The 18,358-nt window shown below is 40.3% G+C and overlaps 1 protein-coding gene across 6 annotated transcripts in view; it reads left to right on the top strand.

Moving 5' to 3' along the window:
* The window catches only part of Dock7 (dedicator of cytokinesis 7), a 191,754-nt gene that overhangs the window by 133,955 nt on the left and 39,441 nt on the right, over positions 1-18,358 (top strand). For all 6 annotated transcript variants that reach the window (XM_055628697.1, XM_055628699.1, XM_055628700.1 and 3 more), the window contains 6 exons: positions 3,431-3,600; positions 5,906-6,060; positions 11,323-11,505; positions 11,606-11,741; positions 15,279-15,375; positions 16,574-16,670. In XM_055628697.1, the coding sequence (XP_055484672.1) occupies positions 3,431-3,600; positions 5,906-6,060; positions 11,323-11,505; positions 11,606-11,741; positions 15,279-15,375; positions 16,574-16,670 (838 nt within the window). The remainder of the gene's footprint in view (positions 1-3,430; positions 3,601-5,905; positions 6,061-11,322; positions 11,506-11,605; positions 11,742-15,278; positions 15,376-16,573; positions 16,671-18,358) is intronic.

Genomic DNA, 18,358 nt, shown 5'->3' with positions numbered 1-18,358 from the left:
AGCAGGGTATTCCTGTTGAGGCTCTCGTTGCCTGCTAAATTACAGCCCTGTTGCCCTTGCTACATTCACTCTTAGCCGTGCAGTCCTGCTTTCTCTTCTGCAAAGTACTTCCTTGAAGTTTATCGTGTGTCCCCTCCCACTAGAGTATAAGCTGGAGAGCAGACAGCTGTGTCCCTCTCAGTTTTGTATTCCTACAACTTTAGTAGCTAGAGGCTCAGGTCATCTAAGATAAACCGTTCTACCTTTTAGCTTGATTGTGACAAGTTCTTTTCTACCTTTGGCCCTTAGCAATTGAATTTTCTCTGTCTAAAACAGTCTTTGAATGACCCTAAGATGGTCAATGGTCATATGCCCGTGTTGCAGTCTTACAGGTCTAGGCAGAGATAGTGTGCAGGATACATTGTCAGAGCCTTAGGAGAGTGCTTGTCCTCTGACTTCATCTGCTTGTTAGGCAATTACAATTGTTCCTTGATGAGCAGTAATATGTTCTATAAGTAGCCAAAGATGTGCTTGTTATGAAATTTTCTTATAGCTGGAAAGTTGACCAAGAAACAGTGTAATAGAGGCACAGATCCTTGTGTCTTTTAAAGAGCTATTGTTACAGCTTGCTGTTAATGTTATGAAATGCCATGACCCAAAGCAACTTGGAAAGGAAAGGGGTTACTTGGCTTACATGTCCAGATTACAATCTGTCATGAAGAGAAGTCAAGCCAGGAAGTCAAAGCAGGAATCGGGAAGCAGGAGCTGATGCATAGGTCCTGATGGACTGCTGCTTATGGCCTTCTTTCACAGCTGGCTTAATTTTCTTTCTTCTGGCACCCAGAGCCACCAGCCCAGGGGTGGCGCCTGCTTCAGAGGGCTGGGCCCACATCAGTCGTCCGTAAAGAAAATGCTCACAGACATGCCTACAAGCCACTCTGATGGAGGTATTTTCTTAGTTGAGAGTCATTCTACCTGGATGATGCTAGTTTGTGTCAGGTTAACAAAAACTAATATCACTCTGTACTGTGATTAAATGGTAATTTTGTAGGACATAGAGTTTGGGAAATGAGAAGATTTATACTTTTTTATTTGTATACTACTGTCTATGACAATGCAAAAGTTTTTTGTATGTGTATCTGTTTTTCTCTGGCTATAATAAACCCCTTAAGGACAAGAGAAGCATCTTAACTCAGAGAGCAAGAATGGGGCAGGAGCTGGGGAGGAGCTAGGGCAGGAGCCCAGCGGAAGCATGTGTGTGTGGCTTACACACAAGTTTCTATTCAGTCCTCAGCACTGAGCAGTGGGTAATTATATACATACTACTTTAATGTAACTAAGTAGTAAAATACATGAAGAGGCTTCTTGAAAACAGCTTAGACAGGCTGGAGTGTGGGTGTGAGAAGGTAGGAGTGCCTGTCCAGGCACGGAAGTCATTGTGGTGAGAGTGTAAACAGCAGGGGTTCCAAAGCTGAACCTGGGGACCCCCACCTGTGCCCATGCTTACACTCCAGGAAATGTGAAAGTAGGTGCGGAGCTTGTTGGGAAAGAAAGAATGTATATGAAGCCTGTGTTGAAGTTGTAAAGGAATGAGTAAAGTTAAAAAAGAATCGGCATTTGGATTAGCCTCATGGGGAGTGTGTGAACAACGGGAGCTGTCAGGAAGAGCGTCACGCAAGGAACGGGAATGAGGACTGAAACCTGTCTATGAGTGTGGTTTTGACAGAATTTGAACATATACTTTATGAATAAACCTATAACTAAAATTAAGATGTGCTTTCAAAACAGGAAAGGCTTGTTTGAAGCAAGGGAAGAATTTGATCAGGGTGGTCATTGAAAGTTGAAGGGAGATGGGATTCTCTGACAACAAGGGGAGAACATTTTCTGGGAGAAATACCACCTTTTCTGAGATTGAAAAAAAGATTGTGTCTTAGGCATAGGGACAGACACATTTGGCTGGAGAGATGACTCGTCAGTCATCTCCTGCTCCTGCCAAGCATCTGTGTTTAGTTCCTAGCACCATGATGTATGGCTCATAACCACCTCTAACTCCAGTTCCAGGAAATCTTATGCCCCCTGCTGGCCTTCACGCCCATCCTCCATACATTGTATTTACACATATACATACATTCTTTAAAAAAAAAAAACAACAACAGCAAAAAATCTTTGAGACAAGATAAACATATTTAAAAGACATGGCCAGAGGAGACCCAGAACGCTCTTTTTTGCTGAGATAAGTACTTGGTGGTGAGTTATCCTGCAGAGACAGCTGTGGAGGCTGCTTCCCGCTGCAGCTTAAGGGCCAGTTTGTGTAGTCAAAGTACTCGTGGTCTGGAGGGAACAAATGTGTGAAGAGGATAGAACCCTTGTTAGAGGACTCGCCGATGGTAGAAAAACCAGAATGAGATGCACGAGCAAAGCAGTTAAAAAGAGAGACGTCGAGGGGAATCCCAGCTACTGAATATATAATATTTCAGGAAACAAAACAAGCAATAGAGTCAGGGGAGACAGCTTGCTCCTTCAGGAAGGGGTTCTCATCCAAGCTTGAAGAGCCAAGTGGATTTCCAGCACCTACACAAGCTGGGCACAACAGCATGTGCCTGTAATCCCAGCACTGAGAAGGCAGAGACAGGATAATTCCTGTAGCTCACTGGCTACAGGAATCTTACCAAATTGGTAACTTCTGGTCAGTGAGAGACCTTGCCTCAAAAAATTAAATGGAGAACAATTAAGGAAGACATCTGATGTCCATCTCTGAAATCCATACATCTGCATTTTATACCTACACACACTCATGCCTCATACACACGCGTTTCTCACACATGAACACAAAGAATCATGCGTATATTTATGCCAAGCACATATACAAAATAAAAATATGGAGAGGAAGTAATCCAGTTTTTTAATAATATGAAAAGATCTTATTTGTTGGAATAAAAGTGAAAGCTGCCACTTCAGAATTGTCGCTCCAGAGCCAGTGAGATGGCTCAGCAGGTACAGTGTATGCCGTGCAAGCTGACAACCCGAGCTCAATCCCAGTGCCCAGGAAAAGGTAAAAGGAGAAACTGCCAAAAGTTGTCCTCTAAGCTCCACACATGCACCAGGGCATGTGTCATTACACGTAATAACAACATTTAAATTTTTGTTGAAATTGATACTATGTGTGCTCTTGTGTTCCTAGTCATAGAAAAGCACCAACAAGGAGTAATATCAAAGAGTTTGATAAAGTGCTTCCTTTTGATACCATATTTACTTTACACTATTTTCAAATTTATGTATTTTATGTACTTTAAAGTGAGTATTTTATAGGGATGACAACAGAAGTATAGCTGTCAGGGTTAAGAAATTAAACAAGGCTGGTTGAGTGCCATTACTTACTATTTGTTTTGAGGATATTACTAATCTCTGTGACCTCGTTGCTTCTCCTTCTTCATCTCTTCTTTTTAAATAGACTGTTTGGATTGCATAAGAAAGTCATCAATATGGTACACAACTTACTGTCCAGCCACGACTCTGACCCACGGTACTCTGACCCTCAGATAAAGGCTCGGGTGGCCATGTTGTACCTTCCTCTGATTGGTATCATCATGGAAACTGTGCCTCAACTGTACGATTTTACAGGTACTTAATTTAATTAATGCAGTTTTCAAAACCTGTTTTCTGAAAGTTCTAGAAAATGTCTTTCAAGGTTAAATAACTATAAACGGCCTGGCAGTGGTGACACACACATTTAATTCCAGCACTCAGGAAGGTGGAGAGAGGCAGGTCTATCTCTGGGCTACACCGTGAATTCCAGGATAGCTGAGGCTACACAGAGAAACCCTATCTAGAAAACAAACAAACAAAAAGTATAAAGGAAATACACCCTAGAGCTGGTGAGAAGCTGAGCAGTAATAAGCACTGACTGCATTTGCCAAGGACCCATTCCAGTACTCACGTGGTGGCTCACAACCAGGGACCCCAGTTCTCTGGGATCCAATACAGTCTTCTGGCTTCTGCAGGCACAGGCACATGTGAGGTGCACATACAGGCAGGCAGAACACCCGTACATACATACATACATACATACATGTATAATATAATTTCTTTATATATATAAAGAAAATAATTTTAAAATTATTTTTAAATGTAACCCTATGAAAAGAAACTGTAAATAGCCATGTTTAACCATGTTGTTAAAAACTTTTGAGTAGGGGCTGGAGGGATGGCTCAGAGGTTAAGAGCACTGACTGATCTTCCAGAGGACCTGAGTGCAATCCGAGCACCCACATGGCAGCTCGCAACTGCCTGTAACTCCTCACACAGACATACACACAGTCAAAACACCAATGTACATAAAATTAAAAAAAAAAAATCTTTAAAAAAGCTTTTGAGTATTTGAGAAGATTGGTTGTGAATTCCCATAAGAAGATCTTAGTGTGAATTTTACATTCTGAGTTTATAGCAGTTTACATCTGCCTTTCAGAAAACACAGCTCCTGTGTGCATGTGCCTTGTGCACAATAAGAGAGAATAGTTCTTGACCTCTGTCCAGTACCCTCATGGTCTGCTTCCTTCAGAGATGTGTAACTGAAGTTAACTCCCCTGCACATCAAGAATCACACGTACTCCAAGTTTTTGTGTTGAGACTACACTGCTCCATAAAACAAGAACCTCCAAAGTTTCCTTCCTCTTACTTTGACTGTTTAGAAGGTAGTTAGATGCACAGTTTAGGATGGAACAGTATTTAAACTAGCAGCCTGATAATGTTCCTTCTAGTTAAATGAAGTCAAAAGCATTTCCTGGGTACCTGCTCTGTACTGGGAAATAACTCTCTGTCTTTAAAAGATTAGCAGAGTATAGCCTCCTGGGTTTGGATTGCTGGATTGTTTCCTGCATGAAAGCAGGAATGTCTGTGCTGGTAGTTGTTTTTTTGTTTTGTTTTGGTTTGGTTTTTTTTGTGTGTGTGTGTGTGTTTGTTTTTTTTTTTTTTAATTAGGTTTTTATCTAAATAGACTTGTCTATTTGCTCTGTGGAATGAAACAAATTTTAATAGTTTATGCAACAGGCTTTTTTTTTTTTTCTCCTGTGGTAGGTTTCTTCTCAGCTGCTGGCTGTATCTTTCTTTGTAACTAGTCAGTTAAGGTTTCCTCTATAAAGTACTAGAATAGAACTGACTTAATGTTTAAACCTAAAAAGGAATGAATCTTGATGGCAAAATTGCTAGTGTCTTGATGGATTTAAACTGAAAATACTTTCAAGATTTGCTACCATAACTCAGACAAGCTACATAGGCTAGAAATGTCTCAAAAACATCAAGAGAATGTCAGATATATGATGAATGATAAAATATAGGTAATAGTCTTTTAGAAACTATTTTCTACCATAATGTATATAAATCTATTATGAAAAGTTAACATTTATTTTAAAAATAGACACAGTATGTATACATGGTGGTATTAAAAGTTAAAGGACACATAAATAAATATAAGACTCAGCATTAAAGCAACAGCATCGATTATTTTTGGTACATACTGTGGTGCTATAATAACTGTATAGCTGTCTCCTGTGGCTATGACAGCAAGCTAAAGTGTCAAGAGTATCTGTTTAAAGTGCTGTAACACTAATTGTCTCTGCCTAAGCGTTCATACGGCCAGTAAGGTACCTCTGAAAGCAGAAAGCAGTCTGAAGGCACCTTTTTCTCACTGTTACCAGTATCATGTTCTCGGTAGGACAGCTAGTCAACCACCATCATATTAGTAGTTGGGTCGGGGAAGAGTAAGAATTACACATGGATTCCTGGCTCTGGGATTCCTAACCCAAGTGTTCTTCAAGGGTCAGCCATATGTCTGTATTGACGGCTTTTTCTTTTAAAGAATCGTGGAAAATAAGAAAGGAGGGCATAACTATTAGCTGACTTAAAGTTTTCTTCCCTTCTTCCCTTTCAGAAACACACAATCAACGAGGAAGGCCAGTTTGTATAGCCCCCGATGACTACGATAGTGAGAGTGGGAGCATGATAAGCCAGACAGTCGCCATGGCAATTGCAGGAACATCAGTCCCTCAGCTAACAAGGCCTGGCAGTTTCCTGCTCACTTCAACGGTAAAGTGAATCTCTTGTAAAATTAGTTTTTTTTGTTTCATGAACCCTTATACAATTAAGTTTTTTGTTTTGTTGTTCTAGACTACCAAGTATATACAAAGAGGTGTCCGTTGCCAAAGTTATATTAACCGATGCAGTTATATTCTGAGCCCTGTGAAAACATTAACTTTCCCAGAATATTAAAGGTCATGTATCAGGTTGTTTGAAAACCTGTTATCTTTGGGGCTTATAGGATGCAGCCCTGTCTTTTGTCATTAAGAACTTTGTAAAGTACCTTATTTTATGTAGCTTCTTTTCTTTTTTTTTTAAATTTAATTTTATTTATATATTTATTTATTACAATTTACTCAATTTGTATCCTTGCTGTAGCCCCCTCCCTTCTCTCCTTCCAGTCCTTTCCACCCTCCCTCTTCTCCTTAAATGCCCTTTCCCTAGTCCACTGATAGAGAGGACCTCCTCCCCTTCTATCTGACCCTAGCTTATCAGGTCTCATCAAGGCTGGCTGTATCATCTTCCTCTGTGGCCTGTCAAGGTTATAGCCGCCTTAGGGGGATTGATCAGAGAGCCACTGAGTTCATGTCAGAGAAAGCCCCTGTACCCTTACTAGGGAGCTCACTGGGAAATTGAGCAGCAAATGGGCTTCCTTTGAATGCATGGTCTTTAGTTGGCTTTATCAGTCTCTGCAGGACCCCTTGGGTTCAGGTACTTTGGCTCTGTTGATCTCCTTGTGGAGTTCCTGTCCCCTCCAGGTCTTTCTATGTCCTTCTTCTTCCATAAAGATTCTGACACTCTGCCTGAAGTTTGGCTATGATTCTTATCAAATGGCAGAGAAACACTTAAACGAATACTCAATGTCCTTAGTCATTTAGGAAATGCAAAATCAAAACAACCGTGAGATTTCACCTTACACCCATCAGAATGGCTAAGATAAAAAACTCAAGGGATGATGCATGCTGAAGAGGATATGGAGAAAGGAGAACCCTCCTCCATTGCTGTTGGGAATGTCAACTGGTACAACCACTTTGGAAATCAATCTGGAGCTTCCTCAGAAAATTAGGAATAGTGCTACCTCAAGATCCAGATAGACCACTCCTAGGCATATACCCAAAAGATGCCCCACCATTCAGTGAGGTCATTTGTTCAACCATGTTCTCAGCAGCTCTATTCATAATAGCCAGAATCTGGAAACAACCTAGATATCCCTAAATGGATATCCCTAAATGGAGGAATGGATACAGAAATTGTGGTACATTTACACAATGGAATACTACTCAGCAAATAAAAACAAATGGTGGTATCTAGAAAAGAGCATCCTGAGTGAGGTATCCCAGAAGCAGCAAAACACAAATGATATATACTCACTTATAAGTGGATATTAGCCATGTAATATAGGATAAACATACTAAAATCTATAGCTCTAAAGAGTAGACAACAAGGAGGACCCTAATTCAGAAGGGCAAAGAGGATAGACAATGGAAGTAGGAGAAGACAAGGAACAGGACAGGAGCCTTCCACAGAGGACCTCTGAAAGACTCTACCCACCAAGCTATCTTTCCTTCATTTTTAAAACTCACTTTATCATCTCTAAGGAATAATCTAAAATTAATAATTAATCTTTAAATTTCATGCCTTTTAAATTTAGCAGAGTGATCTGTGAAGATATGCATGGCCTTTTTTCTCCCCTAGCAGAGAAGGCTATGAGAGCAAGGAGGTCACAAAGCAACATGGAACCACAACTTTTTTCTACACGATACTTTGATAACATTTCCATCTTGCCAAAAGGAGCCTGTGTCTGCCATCCCCTTGTTTCTACCAACCCGGGCAAGACTGTGACTAACCTACTTTCCATTTGTGTAGACTTAAGGGTCCTGGCCATTTCATGTAAATGAAATTGTATGCTGTGTAACCTTTGTGTCTCCTTCCTGTGACTACACACCATGCATGGTTTTAAGATTTCTCTATTCATCCAGCACCATGTGTCTATGGGTTCTTTTCATCTATCTATCTATCTATCTATCTATCTATCTATCTATCTATCTACCCTTCCTTCCTTCCCTCCCTTCCTCCCTCCCTCCCTCCCTCCCTCCCTTCCTCCCTCCCCCCCTCCCTCCCTTCCTTTCTTTCTTCCTTCCTTTCATCTATTTTATTTCTTGAGATAGGGTTTCTCTGTGTGTGGCCCTGGTTATCCTGGACCTCCCTTTGTAGACCAGGTTGGCCTCGAACTCACAGAGATCTGCCTGCCTCTGCCTCCCAAGTACTGGCATTAAAGGTGTGCACCCCCACTTTCTGTCTCACTTTAAAGTTTTTTTTAATAACGAAAAACAATAAAATTTTCAGTGATAGGGCTGGAGAGATGGCTCAGAGATTAAGAACACCGGTTGCCCTTCCAGAGGTCCTAAGTCAATTCCCAGCAACCATATGGTGGCTCACAACCATCTATAATAAGATCTGGTGCTTTCTTCTAGCCTGCAGGCAGAACACTGTTTACATAATAAATAAATATTTTAAAATTTTTCAGTGATAAAGAGTAGGACTACCTTTGATTAAAAAAAAAAAAGCATGCATCCATGAATACTAAGAAATGGAGAACAGTACTCAAAATATGAAAAGCACACAAGGCAATTTAAAAAGTGGTACGCTGATCACTTTTCTGGTGCTTTTTTTCTGGTTTTCAGGGGTACCTGCACTCACATACGAACACAGACACACACAGAGAGAGACAAAGGGAGACAAAAATCTTTAATCAAAAAATACATCTTAAAATTATTTTTAAACTTTTTCTTTAGTCATTAAGATGATGAGATTGTTCAGCTTTCAAATCTTTCTTGCTGTTGTGTTTATTTGTTTGGTTGAGATGGGATTTCACTCTGCAGCTCTGGACCTTGGCATCTCTCTGTCCTTTCTGTGTACAATGCTCCTTTCTTTCTTCTTTGTTTGTTTGTTGGATTTTATTTTACTTCAAATAAATGTTTAACTCAGTAGTTCCCATCATTTCTTCCTTGATATGTATTGTAAGCCTGTCAATTTTTTTTTATAGTTGCTTTAGCTAACTGCTACTGTTTGTACATGGCATTTTCATTATTCAGCTCAAAATGTCTGAAATGTTCATGGTGATCTGTAAAGATCTCTGGCTACTTAAGAATTACAGCTTTTAAATTTCTAGCTGTAAAGATTTCTAGTTACTCTCTTCTTTCTGCTCATGGTCAGAGAACGTGCATCTGGATTTCCATGAAGATGTTACATTGCCCAGATCTATGTTTAGGCCTAGCGTATGGTCCGCTTTGTAAATACATGGTGTTCAGATCTGATAGTATTAGCTGGTGCTTCTGTTTAAATATTCTGGCCTTTCCTGGGCTTTGGGTTTTCTGTTTCCTCTGCTTTCTCTCAGAAGTTGAGGTTTAGACATTGTTACTCCACCAGATTTTTGTTTCCTTCGTGGACTGATGATGAAATATCCAGCAGTTTAAATTAAAATTGTTAATATATATTGATGGCTTACATCTTTTGTTACCATGAAATAACTGCTTTTCTCTTTATTTTTTCCTAGTGGTTTTAAATGTTACCTTTCCCATTTAAATTCTTTCTTTATCTGAAATTAACTTTTTATGGAATGATACAAAATAGAAATTCAGTCTTTTTCCCTGTAGAGGAATAAGTTGTCCGAATGTCATTTATTAAATAATCCATCATCTCATCACTGAACCACACTGCGTGTTGTTGTAGATCATATTTTCAGAATTCATAAGACACTTTGCATGCATTCTCTTCTACTGTTTGTCCCTCCATCACACCAAAACCACATGTCCTAATCACCCTCATTTTCTCAAATGTGCTGCTATCTGGAAGAATAAATTTGTCTCTCTTGCTCCCTGTTCCCACATGGTCCTCACTCATGATTGAATGTGTCAGAGGCAGTGTAGGATAAGAGCTTGTTCTCTGGAGCTAATTACTAAGCATGAGTCCCAGTCCCACTGTCAGCTGCAGAGTACTTGGGATGGCTGTTTTCTTGCTGTAATAAGGATGAGTGGTAATAGTTATGTCTTTGAGTGCCAGCAAGAGATGAATGAGTTCATATGCAGACAGCAATTAGTGCCTTGCCTAGGACAGAACATGTATCTGTGTTAATTGCTGCGATCACTCTCACCTACAACACAGAAGGCAGATTGTGGAGACAAGTAAAATCAGGTCCTGGCAGTTAAGTGTATTCAGCATTCTTGAGCCTTGCCTTACTAATCTCTTTCTTTAAGTAAATGTTCATTTTTCACGTATAGTTCATGCTATGTCCTGATACAGATTACAGATTGCACATACCTTTCAACCTTATATGATGTAAATAAAAATAGCGTTTTTTTACTATATGTATGTTAGTTATTTTTCTGTTGCTGTGATAAAGCACATGGCCAGAGACAATTTAAGGAAGAAAGTCTAACATAAAACTCCAGAGGGACAGCACCCCCGACAGCAAACAGAGGCTTAGTGGCAGAAACGGGAGGCCGAGAGCTCGTGTCTTAACCGTGAGCATGTAGCAGAGACAGCAAACTGGAAATGGCTCAAGGCTTTTCACTCTCAGAGCCTGCCCCGAGTGACGTATTTCCTCCGGCAAGGCCACACTACCAGAACTTCCTCAAACACTCCCACCAACAGGGAAGCCATGGTAAATGTCTGACAGCATGGAGGACATTCTCATTCAAACCACCAGAATATGGCTTCACATCTCCCCCGTTGTGTCTTTGGTGATTTTTAAGAAACAGTGGTCCTCTGGACCTTACAAACATTTTTTACTATTAGTTTTTAATACATACTACATACTACCACTTACTCGGAGTCAATTGCTTTGCTCATTTGTTCTCATTCTCTCAGATGTTCTGTGATATGTTCTTTGGGTTTTAACAGTAGAAACTTTGTTTTCTCTTAATGCTTTTCCCTACCATGTATTGTTCTCTGATGGCAGTTCTGCCACATTAAAAGCAAATGTCTACTGCCCTTTGTTAAACTTCCACTGGCTGGCTTTCCCCTGTGTTATCTAAATGAAATGACCTTTGGAGTAGTTTACTTATAAGAAAATTCTATTTTAAAGTATTTACTTGTTTGTTCATTTGATTTTAGGTAGAGTCTTGGTATATAACCAGGCTTGCCTGAAGCTTGATAGGTAGCTCAGACTAGCTTCAAACTTGGAGGCCTTCTACCTGTGTTGCCCAAATACTGGAGTTACACAAGTGATCACTGGTCACTGCGTCTCATGCTCCTGTTCTTGGTTTTCAGAGTGGCAGGCAGCACACCACCTTCTCGGCGGAATCAAGCCGGAGCCTTTTGATCTGTCTGCTGTGGGTGCTCAAGAACGCCGATGAATCAGTTCTGCAGAAGTGGTTTACAGACCTCTCGGTCCTCCAGCTGAACCGGCTGTTAGATCTGCTTTATTTGTGTGTATCTTGCTTTGAGTACAAAGTAAGTAGCCATTACACCATTGGAACATACAAGGAAGTAAAATAACATGGAAAGGAAGAAGGAAATGTCCTCAGTGCCTCTTTTGATGTTTACATTTTAGGGGAAAAAGGTGTTTGAAAGAATGAATAGTTTGACCTTTAAGAAATCAAAAGACATGAGAGCCAAGCTTGAAGAAGCCATTCTGGGGAGCATCGGTGCCAGGCAGGAAATGGTACGGCGGAGCCGAGGGCAGCTCGGTAGGTGCATCTTCTCCTCCTGGTCAGGGCTGCACCACTTCCAAGAACTGCGTTGTATAGTTATCACTGCTGCAAGCCCAGTGACTTTCCAGAAACTGTTTGGACATAACTGAATCACCAGGGTAGTTGGTTCGCTGAAGATGCTAGCTTAAATTCTGGTGTCAGATGATAGGCGTGTGTCCTAGGTTGCTGTGGATGGTCTCAGCTTTGCCCTTTTGCGAGTATCCTTCCCACTCCTTTTAAAAATACTTTTGATTCAGGGCAAAATTAAGCACTAACAGAGATAACACATACCCTCTATGCAGACACGTGCATGGCGTCCTCCGCCGTCAACCCTTCTTACAGTGGTAAACCCACACAGCACACGGTCACCCAGGCTAGTGTGTAATAGGTCTGCTCCACAGAACTTGCCCTTGACTATTGTTCCAGCGTGCACACTAAATTAATATATTGTGTATCAAATGCAAAAATGTTGTTTTTTCCCAGGTGAAGTCTTTTTCTAATCCACAGTTGGCTTCCGTTAACCTTCGCCATGATATTTAATCTCCCAGCTTCTTTTCCTAACCTCTAGGTAGTCATTTTTAAAAATTAGAGGTAGTGCAACTGCCTGATCTTACCACCTTTGTGATGATAATGTACGTGTGAGCATTTGCTAAATTTTCCAAGTTTTTAGCAAATGCTAAAAAAAGGCTAATAAACACTAATATTGACAAAAATTCTGTAATGTCAAAGAAATGGCTTAGTCACCTGTATAAAGAATACATACTAAACACATGTATTTGTTGGGTATGAAATGTGTAAAATGTGAATCTGTGATGAATTTTACTTTCTACTTTTTATATTTGTTCATTTCGAGATGGGTTCTGGTCTGGTGGTCTAGCCCCGGAACTGACTTTGTAGAACAGGCTAACCTCAGCTGTTGGTGGTCGCACTATCTCAGTACGACAATCGCACTACTGGGATTATAGGTGTGTGCCGCCACATCTGGCCTATGGCTATAATTGTTAGAAGTTTTCTGACATGCCATTAGCATGGATCATTTCTTTAAATAGCTTTTATAAGCTGTAGGTGTTTAGAATTTAATGGTGACTAAGACACACTCCACCTGGGAAAGAAGCTGTAGAGCTCAAACCTACAATCTCAGCATGGAGGTTGGCAGGTCCTGCCCCTCGCATAAGAACTGTTGGCACTAATAGCTATTGGGAGCAGAAGAATCAGTTTTCTTTAAGGATGTGATCCCAGGGTGTTGACCATGCTTCATGGCGGCTCTGCACCCAGTAGTACTTGAGTAATGCAGATTGAACTCAGTGGGTAAAAGGAAGAGGGAGAATGTGGAAGGGGTGAGAAGTTGGGGAAGGGGTAGTACAGTTAATATGATCAAAATACATTTCAGAGTAAGGCTGGAGAGCTGACTCAGCGGTTAAGCATTCCTATGCTCTTGCAGAGAACCCAAATTCAGGTCTCAGCATGCATGTTAGCAGGTGGTTTACAACCGCCTGTGGTTTCAGTTCCCGGGGGATCCATTGTCTCCAGCCTCCATGAGCACCTGCCTTTGAGTACACAGACACACAAATATGTAATTAAGTACTAATAAATATAGAAAAAACAATTTCAAATGTAAAAGTTCAGAAAGGCAGGAAAGAAAAACAATGGGAAAGCATAGAGATTTGTCTGTCATTATATAAAATGATCTCTGTTTCTTAGGGGTATTTGGTTGGTTGGTTGGTTGTTTTTTGTTTTTTGTTTTTTTTTTTCTCTGTGTAGCCTGGCTGTCATAGATTCACTTTGTAAACCAGGCTGACCTTCAACTCACAGAGATCCTCCTGCCTCTGCCTTCCAGAGTGCAGGGCTTATAAGTGTGAGCCACCATGCCTGGCTTTGTTTCTTAGTATTTTTAAAATTCCTTTGTCAACTCTGAACTTTTACCTTCATTGCTCTTCCTTCCTCTCCAACAGCTTTAAGTGTCACTGTTTTCAGAAGCGGAGTCTTCCTTTCCTAGCTGGAAGCTTGAAATCTGACCCCAGCACATGCTTGTGTATTTCCCACCAGTCTCTGGGCATTCTCCACTCAGGATAGATTTCTGGTGCCTGTCACTTTCAAGACTACCCATGCCATCCAGTCTGCCTTCAAACCTAAAATCCTAGACAAAGAAGCAAGCCCCCCGCCCCTTTCCTATAGAAAGTAGACCAAAGGAAGTAATTGTATATGGACACAATAGTTCTCAGCACTTATGTAAGGCAACTCCCAACCTCCTGCAGCCTCAGCTCCAACGTACCCAGTACCCTCTTCTAACCTCCATGGGGGTCTCTCCCTCTGCTTCTCCCTCTCCTTCTCTCCCCTACCTCTCTCTCTCCCTCTCTCTCCCATAGAGAATATCTTTTTTAAAAAAAGATTTTAATCTCACACTTACAGGTTTGTGTGTGTGTGTGTGTGTGTGTGTGTGTGTGTGGTGTTTATTTGCATGTTTGTGTGTGTATGTGTGTGCATTGGCTGGGCTGTGTACATTGCAAACGTGTGGAGGGCTAAGGTTGATAAGATAATCTTTTTCAAGATTCCTTCTTATTCTTTGAGGCAAGGTCTTGCAGTTAAGCCAAAGCACTCCTATATGACCATCTTGCTAGCCAGTTTGTTCCAAGGGTCCCCCTTCTCTGCCTCCCAAGGCTAAAATTAAGAGCAGGTTACCACATCTGCTCTGTGTGGGTGTGGGTCTAGGAGCCTAGATTCCTGCTCTTGCTTGCTGGCAAACACTTTAATCATCTTCTCGGTCCCTTTTACACTTTCTTATGGACCCACATTTATGGTGTACTCAGTACATTCCAGGGACTTTGTTATTAAATACTCAACAAAATGGAAATCACTTCTGTCAACTAACATGTTCTTATGTAAATAAATGCTATGGAGCCCAGTGTGTAGCTCATATCTGTAATTCTGACACTTGGCAGACTGAGAGGCAGGGCAGTTATATTAACATCACGACCAGCTTTGGCGACCTACTAAATTCCAGGCCAGCCTGGACTACAGCGTGAGACCCTGTCTCATTAACAATGTATAATTAATGTTATGAAAGCAAATACTTAGGTGAAGAGGCCTTGGAGGGTGGGGAGGTCCTGAAGAGGAGGTGAGTGAGTGGTGAGCAGACCAGGCAGATATGTCTCGGTAGCCACTGCGTATGTCCTTGATCGGGAGCCTGTGCAGTGAAGCTATTCAGACTGTCCCTGCCTGTAGGGGGAGCAAGAGAGCAGAACGGCTGACCACTCAAGGGAAAGAGACCGTTCTGTTTGGCCTGATAACAAAACCGTGTTAGAGCCTTTCTTTGCTTATTTAAAAGGATGAGTCCCCCCAAAAATATCCTATATAGAAAAGATTTCTAAATTATTGTGAAAACTTTTAAATAAAAATCATCACTGCCTACTTCTTCCCCTTGAACTGAAAGAAATGGCTATTTATAAAATTAAGGAAGCCCACTATTTCTTGTATGTTTTCAAATGTGCACATATGTGCTCCAGCTGAAATGCCATCTTGGAATTGGTTTGACAGAGAGGAGCCCATCTGGAAGTGCCTTTGGGAGCCAGGAGAACCTGCGCTGGAGAAAGGACATGACGCACTGGCGGCAGAACACAGAGAAGCTTGACAAGTAATGACCTCCGCCGTGTTAAGTACTGAGACTTTGCTGGGCTGAGGGGCCGCCTAGACACAAACAGCACGGTTCAGCTCAGCTGTCTATTCTTACTAGGCGTTCATATCTTAGAAGAGAAGTGTTTCTTGGTTTTTAAGCTTTAAATTAAAAACTATGTGAGAAAATAATTTTATATGTTATAGTAAAATATATTGCATATTTTAAAACTCATTTATAAATAAATAAATCAAGCTCATTTACGCAACTAATCCTCCATGGAAAATACATTTGGCAACTGATTTCAGCATCAGATTGTTTTATTTCATTTGGGTTTTTTTGTTTGTTTTTTGTTTTTTGTTTTTTTGCTTTGTTGAGTTATAATTGGCAAGAAACATATTTATGTAAATATGAGTTTTAATATGTATATACAATTGTCTAATGATTATAATCAAGTTTTTAAAAATTTTATATTAGTTTATTTACTTTACATCCTGGGGGTATAGTCAAGTTTATTAACAGTATTTATTGCCTTTTTAAAAAAGTTTTTATTTCTAATGTATGATTCCATCCAGTCTTGTTTAAGAGTTAAATTAACTTCTGAGAATATGTGCATGAATATCTAAGAGGAAATTACATAAAATATTAGAGAAATCAAGTGCTTTTATTGTTGTTAGTAAATACATTAAAAGGGTTTGGAATCTATGATGAGTACTCGGCTTTAGAACACGCTGTCCCAAGTGCGCTATGTGACACAGCGCCACCTAGTGCCTGTGCCGTTGGCTGGAAAGAAGAGTGTTTCAGGCCTGAAAGACAAAGCAAACATTCAGGCCCTTCGTGGCACTCTGTGCCTTTGTTGGGGACAGACGTCTGTGTCGCCACATGGTGTCTCTAGGGAGGCAGAGGCAAGTGGATCTCTGAATTGGAGGCCAGCCTGGTCTACACAAACAACTCCCAGGCCAGTCAGTGCTATACAGAGAGAACCTGTGTCAGAGCAACAAAAGGAAGCTGTGTAAGCTGCTGCACAGTCAGTAAGACAGAGGGAAGCAAAACTTTTTAATGAATCAAATACTGCATTCGTCTTACTCTTTTGTAAGTTTTTATTTAAGCAAATGTTACTAGTTTCAAGGTTTTTGTTTTAATAAATCTTTAAATCATTTTTTACTTCTGGCTTTTTTAAAAGATAAGTAAAAATTTTTTTTACAATATTTTGTATTAGGTCAAGAGCAGAGATAGAACATGAAGCACTGATTGATGGGAACCTGGCTACTGAAGCAAACCTCATCATCTTAGACACACTGGAGATTGTTGTCCAGGTAAGGACAGGCAAGAGTTGCTTAAGTACAGATTGGGCTGATGGAGATGGAAAGTCAGTTTGAACCATGTATTTATGCTGAGACATCAGTAGCTGACGTGTCATTCTAAGTGGTTGGTGATTCTGTATTTACAAACTCCATTTCCTCTCATGGTTTTCAAATGTTTATTCTAAGAGGGTGCTTATAAAAATCTACATTTATTTGACACATTCAAGGCCTGATCTTGTGTTTCTAACAACCACTTGTGTTTATGATAGGGTATCCTGCTGGGATATATTTAACATAGAACATAGAACTGTGCTGGGTTCATTCACTACATTTTATATATTAAGCAGTGGTTTAGGTTTTTTATGTGTAATCACCTTATTGGGTAATTTAACATAAATGTGAACTGATTTATCGGTAGCCTTCTAGACAGTATTACCCTGTTAGTAACAGGAGCCTCGTAACAAAGTTTTTTAAGCAATGTCCTAAGTACTTCACAAGTATTAACTTACTTGGTTAAGAAAGAGGCAATTGAATTATTGTCTTCATCTTGTAGATAACAGCATTAGTCACAGATGTTTAAGCAGTGCCCCATGCTCAAAAGGAAGTAGAAGAACCAGGATGTAACTCCATTTCCGGGATACCCCCGTTGTCTTAGTACACGTCTTGCCTGTTTCTCCATTCCCTCTGCTGCCATCCCTTTGTCAGATTCTTTACTCAGTGCTGTTATAATGGCTGCCTGCTTTAGAACATTCTGTATTCTCTTTGTAGTCTGTTCTTTTTACTTCCTTGAGATTATTTTTCTTATATTTTACTGGCTGTTATCCTGATTAAAAATTTAAAAAATTTTAAAATTTAATTAAAAATTAAAATTTTAAAAAATTTAAAAATTTTCAGTAGTTCTAGTGACTAGAGAGGTGGCTCAGCGTTAAGAGTACTTGGTGTATAATTGCAAAGACCGCAGATCAGATCCTAGCACCTACATAACAAACCTGGCATTTAGCATATACCTATAACCCCAGTGCCAGTGGACATTAAAGGCAGGAGGATCGCAGAGGATTGTTGGCTTTCAGCCAAGCTAGGAAGATAGAAGCCCAAGGTTCAGAGAGACCCTGCCTCAAAGGAATAGTCAGAGCATGGTAGAAACACTCAGCACCCTCTTCCAGCATGCATATACATACACATACAACATGCAGACATCCACAAAATATGACAAATAATAGTGTTTAAAAATCTGTATTTCTTGATGGCTTAATGACAAAAATGTGGAATTCTTCTTTAAATGGCTTTATATTTTGGACCTCTATTAGTTAAAGTAGGTCTTAGTTTAGAAAAAACAGTAGGAAAAGAAACAGTATTTCTAAAATAGATTATGCACAGTGCTTGTTCGGGCTTCACTCCTCACCACAATATATTTCATTGGATACAAGAGCACTTGTGTTCCTAAGGACAGGCTTCATAGAGGTAGCTTTTATTTAGTTCCTGTTTCTTTTTAGCTTAGTTCCAAGTCTCCAAACAATAGCCAGAATTCCTATTCTTGAAGAAAGAGAGAGCCAGCATAGTGGTACACGCCTGTAATCCTGGTGCTCAGTGAGGCAGAAGCAGGCGTATCTCTTGAGTTCAAGACCAGCCTGGTCTACAAGGTAAGTCCAGGACAGCCAAGGCTACACAGAGAAACCCTGCCTTAATAAACCAAAAGCAAA

The sequence above is a fragment of the Psammomys obesus genome, unplaced genomic scaffold (genome assembly GCF_907164565.1).
Source record: "Psammomys obesus unplaced genomic scaffold, mPsaObe1.curated_primary_1811, whole genome shotgun sequence".
Classification (NCBI taxonomy): Eukaryota; Metazoa; Chordata; class Mammalia; order Rodentia; family Muridae; genus Psammomys; species Psammomys obesus.
The sequence above is the reverse complement of the archived record's forward strand: the minus strand, read 5'-3'. Positions and strand labels throughout refer to the sequence as shown.